At 40.4% G+C, this 9,075-nt stretch overlaps 1 protein-coding gene across 1 annotated transcript; it reads right to left on the bottom strand.

Moving 5' to 3' along the window:
- Positions 1–2,969: 2,969 nt before the first annotated feature.
- LOC129651513 (interferon alpha-H-like) lies at positions 2,970–3,539 on the bottom strand. Its single transcript, XM_055580205.1, has one exon. The coding sequence runs from the start codon at positions 3,537–3,539 to the stop codon at positions 2,970–2,972; it is 570 nt and encodes a 189-aa protein (XP_055436180.1).
- Positions 3,540–9,075: the final 5,536 nt, after the last annotated feature.

Here is a 9,075-nt window from a genome sequence, read left to right as displayed (position 1 = left end):
TAGTTAAAAGATTGATTAGAAATTGTATTGGTGAAGGGTTTTTCACTTATTGGGCCAATGTTTGCTGCTAAGTCTCCATACTCCTTACCTACTGTGTCCTTGGCAGTATATTGATTGATATAATGGTTGTATAGAAATGTAAAATGCAGCTTTGTCCAATGCTTTTTTGGAGGCTGGTGCCTGACTTTGGAATAATCACCTTTAGAGAAAAATAAGTTTCTTAAAATGTTAACAGGCCTCCTGGCCAGAAGATGATGTCAATCACCTGAACTTTTGCATATGATAAGTTTGAAAGCCTGGCTTTGATTAGAACCAGGAACTGCTGTCCTTGCATGACTCCACCCCTTCCCCCCATTATCCTCTATGCATAACTTAAGGTATAAAAACTACTTTGGAAAATAAAGTGCGGGCCTTGTTCACTGAAACTTGGTCTCCCCATGTCGCTCTGTCTCTCAAATTCTGGCTGAGTCTCCATCTGGAGTGCGGAACCCACCATGCTTGCTAATTATGCCTGGGCTTCTAAGATCCGACCAGGGAGGCCTCAGTGTCTCCTCTCCTTTGGGAGAACGGAAGGACGCCTGCGGCCTACGTAAGTGGTGCAAACTTCTTGTCTTGAAGTTTTATTGGTCTCCCGCGTAAACCAAGCTACTCAGCCTCTTTTCTCCACTGAATTTTCCTACTGAGCCATCCTCATTCTATTATTCTTTATATCCTTAATTAACGTTTAATTAAGCAGTTGTTTCCTGACCCTCGCCTACGCCATCTCTCCTTCGAATACCCTGGATCAGCTGGGGCTGGACCCCGGCACTCTGCATATAAGTTAAATAAACAGGGTGACAATATACAGCCTTGACGAGCTCCTTTTCCTATTTGGAACCAGTCTGTTGTTCCACGTCCAGTTCTAACTGTTGCTTCCTGACCTCCATACAAATTTCTCAAGAGACAGATCAGGTGGGCTGGTATTCCCATCTCTTTCAGAATTTTCCACAGTTTATTGTGATCCACATAGTCCAAGGCTTTGGCATAGCCAATAAAGCAGAAATAGATGTTTTTCTGGAACTCTGTTTATTTCAAAAGTCTCTCTGACTTTATGTATAGCTACACAGTGCTATATGTCACAGCTGGAAAGAAGAGAAAGATGACTGATCCGTCAATGTCCTGAAGATTGCCTACATTAAATACATGAATTTCCACAAAGATCTTTGTTACTTTGAGAAATTGTATTCTTCCAGTGTGCATGTTACTAACATATGTCCTGCGAGGAAAGCTCTGTCGTACTGTTGCTAAGTACATTAAAAGCCCTGCCTGTGCCCCTTGTATTCAATCTTGTTTGATTTTGTTTGTCTCTCAGAGATGCAAAGACACCATGATGGAATTTAAGAACTTCCTTGGATTGCATTGTCCCCAGGCACCTCTTGCCCTGCTGTGTGATAACTTGCTGGGTCCTAAGGAAGAAACAAGTCTGCAGCTGTGACGGGAGTGACCCTCATGCCTTCCAGGACTCTGCAGGCTGCTGTGGTGTGAACGTCACCTGTGCTGGGGACACAGCTGGTGGCCAGGCATTCGTGCTCTGTCTCTGTGCTCTCAGCATCTGCTTCAGTCTTCTCAGTCTCTGAACAGGAATGTTGTGGAGAAGCACTTGCCTCAGTGTAGTTCATCTGTGTTGTTCTGTGTCCTGAGGACCCGCTGCTGCTCCAGTGAACACTTTAAACATCTCTGTTCTCCTTCCAAGTTCTCAAGCTGCTGCTGCCTTTCAACTCCAAGTGTCCGGTGCTTTGGGCTTTTCTCAAATGAGATTCCTGAACCAGGTGAGTTCCTCCTGGTGCAACCAGCACATGCAATAGCCTAGGTAAACGCTCAGAGGAGCTCCTGGTGTCTCCACCGTTGTTCACTGTGGGGTGGGGTTCCCTCTATTTACTGTGTTTCTCTGGGAGGCTGGACAGTCTGGACTTGCAGTGCTTGGCAGGCAGAGCAGGTGAAGTCATAGGAGAGTGTCTGACAGATCTAGAACTTTCACTCAGGTTCTGCTTTTAGTTGGTGGTTTGCTGTTGTAAGGGGAAATTGACAACCAGAAACCATAATGGAGAAGGACACAGCTATATGACTGGAGAGGACACCTTCAGGCAGAGTGAATGAGGAGAGCACGCTGGGGATTTCTACACTGGGAGGAAGTGAATGACTGTGGTATTTGAGTGTAAGGATAATATATGCACTGGACCTCTCGCCAACTGAATAGCACGTCTTCAAGCATACCTACAATTTTTTCCAGGGAAGAAAATTCCACAACCATCAAGAAGCAGAAAATCCTTCCCAAGGATTCATCAAATCCTGAAGGATGGATTTTTTTTTTTTTGATCGTTGTTTTTAGGTTACTTTTTTTGAAAAAAAAAAAAAAAAAATCAGAGTTATAAAAAGAACTTGAGTGGTTATGTTCACTTCAAGGTCCTCAGAGCAACAAACAACATAGCTAGAGCTAGAGTATTTTTACTTCTAACATGTGAATCCTAAAGAGGGCTCAAGGAATCGTAAAATGCATTTTTAAATTAAGTTGCCATTCAGGATTGATGTTTCTGTTTTAATGAAAAAACTAAGTCTTTTACAGTAAGAATTTAATAAAGGAAGAAAAATCATAAACTGACTACAAAATATACATTTTCCCATAAGTATACATACATAATATTTTATCAACAAAGTAATTTAAATATTGATAAATAGTTAAATAAATATTAAAATAGATAAATAAATGTCCAGGTAGTTAAATACGTAGATAGATCAACTTTGGCATCTGTGAGGAACCAGTGCCTATAGGGTAGAACATGATATTGCTTAATATTCCAGAAATCATTTGCCATATTGATTCATTTCAGGGCGCAATGACAGCAGAAATGAGAGTCCTTGACATGGCAGCGCAGGAGGAAGTGTGGTCTGTTGGTCCATGAGAATCATTTCCGTGTTGAACCAGGTGTGTGTCAGTCCTTTCTCCTGAATCTCTCCTGCAAGTTTGTTGAGGAAGAGAAGGCTCTCATGACTTCTGCTCTGACAACCTCCCAGGCACAAGGGCTGTGTCTCTTCTCTCGCAGATAGAGAGTGAGTCTGTGGAAGTATTTCCTCACAGCCAGGCTGGAGTCCTCCTTGAGCAGGCGAGCCCCTCGCAGCCCCTCCTCCTGCCTCAGACAGGCTTGCAGGTCAGTGAGCTGCTGATCCAGTGCAGCGCGGAGCTTGTCCAGGAGGCTCTGGTCCCACGTGGCGGCCGAGCCCTCTGTGCTGAAGAGCTGGAAGGTGTGCTGGGTCACCTCATGGAGCACAGAGATGGCTTGAGCCTTCTGCAACTGGCTGCCACCCAGCGCCTCCTGGGGGAATGCGAAGTCATTTCTGTCCTGCAGGCAGGAGGAAGGGGAGACCCTCCTCAGTTGTCGCAGGAGCGTCAGGACCCTCCTGTTGGCCAGGCTGTGGGTGTGAGGCAGGTGGCAGCCCAGAGAGCAGGTGGCGTTGCCGCTGAGCAGCAGCAGGGCCAGGAGGAAGAACCAGGCTGGGGCCATTGGGGACCTTGCAAATGCTTGTGGCCTGGGGCGGTGGGTGACTCTGTGAACCTGCTCTCTTCGTTCTCTGAAGACCTTCCCTCAGGCCTGTGTCTTAAGTAGGAGCCTATGGTTTCCATTTTCTGAAAGTTCCCTCTTGCTTTCTACTTTTGTTTTTGTTTTTCATTTTGCACTCTCCAAATGGGTTAAGGCAGCATTTCTCAATCATTTTTTTTCATGTTTCCCTTCTTTCTTCTGACCACAGAGCCTTTTTAGATATTTTTTAGGTGCCCCCACTGTGAAATTTTGATAGCAGAGATATACTGTGTATGTTTTTATGTACTCTATGGATATCTTTTCTCTGTACATAGAAAAAGAAAGTATAAATCTTGCTTTTTGCATTCAATGTAGATTTAAGAATTACATACAATTTTAAACTATAATTTAAATGTGAAAGCTACTGATTTTTTAAATTTATTTTTTATTGAAGGATAATTGCTTTATAGAATTTTGTTGTTTTCTATCAAACCTCAACATTAATTAGTCATAGGTATACCTATATCCCCTCTCTTTGAAACTCCTTCCCATCTCCCTTCCCATCCCACCCCTCTAGGTTGATACAGAGCCCCTGTTTGAGTCTCCTGAGCCATTCAGCAAATTCCCGTTGGCTATGTATTTTACATATTTAATGTAAGTTTCCATGTTACTCTCTCCATACATCTCACCCTCTCCTCCCCTCTCCACATGTCCTTAAGTCTATTCTCTCTGTTTCTCCATTGCTGCCCTGCAAATAAATTCTTTAGTACTATTTTTCTGTATTCCATATATGTGTATTCAAATATGATATTTATCTTTCTCTTTCTGACTCACTTCAGTCTGTATAACAGGTTCTAGATTCATCCACCTCATCAGAAATGACTCAAATGCATTCCTTTTTATGGCTGAGTAATATTCCATTGTGTATATGTACCACAACTTCTTTATCCATTCATCTGTCAATGGACATCTAGGTTGCTTCCATGTTCTGCTAAGTCACTTCAGTCATGTCTGACTCTGTGCGATCCCAGAGATGGCAGCCCACCAGGCTCCCCCATCCCTGGGATGCTCCAGGCAAGAACACTGGAGTGGATTGCCATTTCCTTCTCCAATGCATGAAAGTGAAAAGTGAAAGTGAAGTTGCTCAGTCGTGTCTGACTCCCAGCAACCCCATGGACTGCAGCCCACCAGGCTCCTCCATCCACGGGATTCTCCAGGCAAGAGTACTGGAGTGGGTTGCCATTGCCTTCTTCTGCGTCCATGTTCTAGCTGTTGTAAATAGTGCCGCAACGAACAATGGGATACATGTGTCTTTTTCAACCCTGGTTTCCTCAGGGTATATGTCTAGGAAGGGGATTGCTGGGTCATATGGTAGTTTTATTCCTAATTTTTAAGGAATCTCCATACCATCTTCCGTAGTGGCTGTATCAGTTTACATTCCCACCAACAGTGCAAGAGCTTTCCCTTTTCTCCACATCCTCTCCAGCGTTCATTGTTTGTAGACTTTTGGATGATGGCCATTCAGACTTGTGTGAGGTGATATCTCATTGTGGTTTTGATTTGCATTTCTCTAATAATGAGTGATATTGAGCATCTTTTCATGTGTTTCTTAGCCACCTGTATGTCTTCTTTGGAGAAATGACTGTTTAGGTCTTTTTCCCACTCTTTGATTGGGTTGTTTGTTTTCCTGGCATTGAGTTGTATGAGCTGCTTGTATATTTTGGAAATTAACCCTTTGTCAGTTCTTTCATTTGCTATTATTTTCTCCCATTCTGAGGGTTGTCGTTTCACCTTGCTTATAATTTCCTTTGCTGTGCAAAAGCCTTTAAGTTTAATCAGGTCCCACTTGTTTACTTTTGGTTTTATTTCCATTACTTTTGGAAGTGGGTCATAGAGGATCTTGCTTTGATTTATGTCATCGAGTGTTCTGCCTCTAAGAACATCGAGTGTTTTCCTCTAAGAGTTTTATAGTTTCTGGTCTTATATTTAGGTCTTTAATCCATTTTCAGTTTATCTTTGTGTATGTTTTTGGGAAGTGTTCTAATTTCATTCTTTTATATGTAGCTGTCCAGTTTTCCTAGCACCATTCATTGAAGAGGCTGTCTTTGCCCCATTGTATATTCTTGCCTCGTTTGCAAAAATAAGGTACCCATAGGTGCATGGGTTTATTTCTGGGCTTTCTATCTTGTTCCATGGGTCTATATTTCTGTTTTTGTGCAGTAACATACTGTTTTGATGACTGTAGCATCACAGTATAATCTGAAGTCAGGAAGAAATAGAAATTATGAACAACCCAATTAGAAGCACTGTAACTGCATTCTTCTTCCTCAAGACTGTGTTGGCTATTTGGGGTCTTTTGGTTTCCACAAAAACTGAAATTTTTTGTTCTAGTTCTGTGAAAAATGCCATTGGTAATTTGATAGGGATCACATTGAATTTGTAGACTGAATTTACTAATATAGTCATTTTGAAAATATTGATTCTTTCTACTCAGGAACATGGAATATCTCTCCATCTGTTTATATCATCTTTGATTTCTTTCATGTGTCTCATAATTTTCTGTGTAAAGTTCTTTTGTCTCCTTAGGTAAGTTTATTCCTAGATATTTAATTCTTTTGGTTGCAATGGTGAATGAGATTGATTCCTTAATTTCTCTTCCTGATTTTTCATTGTTAGTATATAGAAATGCAAGTGATTTCTGTGTATTGATTTTGTATCCTGAAAGCTTACTAAATTCACTGATTAGCTCTAGTAATTTTCTAATACTATCTTTAGGGTTTTCTATGTACAGTATCATGTCATCTGCAAATAGTGAGAGCTTTACTTCATCTTTTCCAATATAGATTCTTTTTATTTCCTTTTCTTCTGTGATTGCTGAGGCTAGGACTTCCAGAACTATGTTGAATAATGGTGGTGAAAGTGGACACCCTTGTCTTGTTCCTGATCTTAGCGGGCATGCTTTTAGCTTTTCACCATTGAGCATAATGTTTGCTGTAGGCTTATCATACATGGCCTTCACTATGTTGAGGTAGGTTCCTTCTATGCCCATTTTTTGAAGAGGTTTAATCATAAATGGGTGCTGAATTTTGTCAAAGGCTTTTTCTGTGTCTATTGAGATGATTATGTGGTTTTTATCTTTCAATTTGTTAATATGGTATATCATATTGATTGATTTGCATATATAGAAGAATCCTTGCATTCCTGGAATAAACCCAACTTGATCATGGTGTATGAGCTTTTTGATGTGTTGCTGAATTCTGTTTGCTAAAATTTTTGGAGGATTTTTTCATCTATGTTCATCAGTGATATTGACCTGTAGTTTTCTTATTTTGTGTTGTCTTTGTCTGGTTTTGGTATCAGGGTGATGGTGGCCTCGTAGAATGAGTTTGGAAGTGTTCCTTCCCCTGAAATTTTTTGAAAGTTTTAGAAGGATAGGCATTAGCTCTTCTCTAAATGTTTGATAGAATTCTCCTGTGAAACCATCTGGTCCTGGGTTTTTTTTTTTTTTGGTGGGGGGTAGATTTTTTTTTTATCAGAGCTTCAATTTCAGTGCTTGTAATTTGGTTGTTCATTATTTCTATTTCTTCCTGGTCCAGTCTTCGAAGATTGAACTTTTCTAAGAACCTGTTCATGTCTTCCAGGTTATCCATTTTATTGCCATATAGCTGTTCATAATAGTATCTTAAAATCCTTTGTATTTCTTCATTGTCTGTTGTAACTTCTCCTTTTTCGTTTCTAATTTTGTTGAATTGATCCTTCTCTCTTTTTTCCTTGATGAGTCCAGCTCAGTTCAGTTCAGTTCAGTCGCTCAGTCGTGTTCGACTCTTTGCGACCCCATGATCACGGCACGCCAGGCCTCCCTGTCCATCACCAACTCCCGGAGTTCACTCGAACTCATGTGCATCGAGTTGGTGATGCCATTCAGCCATCTCATCCTCTGTCGTCCCCTTCTCCTCCTGCCCCCAATCCCTCCCAGCATCAGAGTCTTTTCCAATGAGTCAACTCTTCCCATGAGGTGGCCAAAGTATTGGAGTTTCAGCTTCATCATCAATCCTTCCAATGAACACCCAGGACTGATCTCCTTTAGAGTGGACTGGTTGGATCTCCTTACAGTCCAAGGGACTCTCCAACACCATAGTTCAAAAGCATCAATTCTTCAGTGCTCAGCTTTCTTCACAGTCCAACTCTCACATCCATACATGACCACTGGAAAAACCATAGCCTTGACTAGATGGACCTTTGCCGGCAAAATAATATCTCTGCTTTTCAATATACTGAGTCCAGCTAAAGGCTGCAATTTTGTTTATTTTCTCAAAGAACCAGCTTTTAGTTAGTATTAATTTTTACTATTGTTTCTTTCATTTCTTTTTCATTGATTTCTGCTCAGATCTTTATGATTTCTTTCCTTCTACTAATTTTGGGGTTTTTTTTTTTGTACTTCTTATTCCAGCTCTTTTAGGTGTAAAGTTAGGTTGTCTATTCGATGATTTTCTTGTTTCTTGACATAGGATTGTATTGTTATAAACTTCCGTCTTTGGACTGCTTTTGCTGCATCCCATAGGTTTTGAGTTGTTGTGTTTTCATTGTTATTTGCTTCTATAAATTTTTTATTTCCCTTTTGATTTCTTCAGTAATCTGTTGATTATTTAGAAACGTGTTGTATAATTTTCATGTGTTTGTGTTTCTTACAATTTTTTTCTTGGAATTAATATCTAGTCTCATAGTGTTGCGGTCGGAGAAGAAGCCTGATATGATTTCAATTTTCTTAAATTTACCAAGGGTTGATTTTGACCCAAGATGTGGTCTATCCTGGAGAATGTTCCATGTGCACTTGAGAAGAAGGTGTATTGTTCTGCATTTGGATGGAATGTCCTGAAGATATCAATGAGATCCATCTCATTTAATGTATCATTTTAAGACTTGTGTTTCCTTAGTAATTTTCTGTTTTGATGATCTCTCCACTGGTGTGAATGGGGTGTTAAAGTCTCCTACCGTTGTTGTGTTCCTGTCAATTTCTCCTTTTATGTCTGTTAGTGTTTGTCTTATGTATTGAGGTGCCCCTATTTTGGGTGCATAGATATTTACAATTGTTATGTTTTCCTCTTGGATTGATCCGTTGATCGTTATGTAGTGTCCTTCCTTATCTCTTGTAATCTTTATTTTAAGGTCAATTTTGTCTGATATCAGGATTGCTACTCCAGCTTTCTTTTGCTTCCCATGTGCATGGGATATACTTTTGCATCCTCTCACTTTCAGTCTATATGTGTCTTGAGGTCTGAAGTGGGTCTCTTGTAGACAGCATATGTATGGGTATTGTTTTTGTATCCATTCAGCCAGGCTGTGTCTTTTGGTTGGAGCATTTAATCCATTTACATTTAAAGTAATTATTGATATATATGTTCCTGTTGCCATTTTCTTAATTGTTGGGGGTTGATTTTGTAGATCCTCTTTCCTCTGTTGTATTTCTTGACTATATAAATCCATTTAACATTTGCTGTAAAGCTGGTTTGGTGATACTGAA

Source organism: Bubalus kerabau, chromosome 4, assembly GCF_029407905.1.
Source record: "Bubalus kerabau isolate K-KA32 ecotype Philippines breed swamp buffalo chromosome 4, PCC_UOA_SB_1v2, whole genome shotgun sequence".
NCBI lineage: Eukaryota > Metazoa > Chordata > Mammalia > Artiodactyla > Bovidae > Bubalus > Bubalus kerabau.
Note: the sequence above shows the minus strand (reverse complement) of the source record. Positions and strands in the feature narration are given on the sequence as shown.

Coding starts and splice junctions, on each gene's coding strand:
- LOC129651513 (XM_055580205.1), bottom strand. CDS start 3,539: ATGGCCCCAGCCTGGTTCTTCCTCCTGGCCCTGCTGCTGCTCAGCGGC.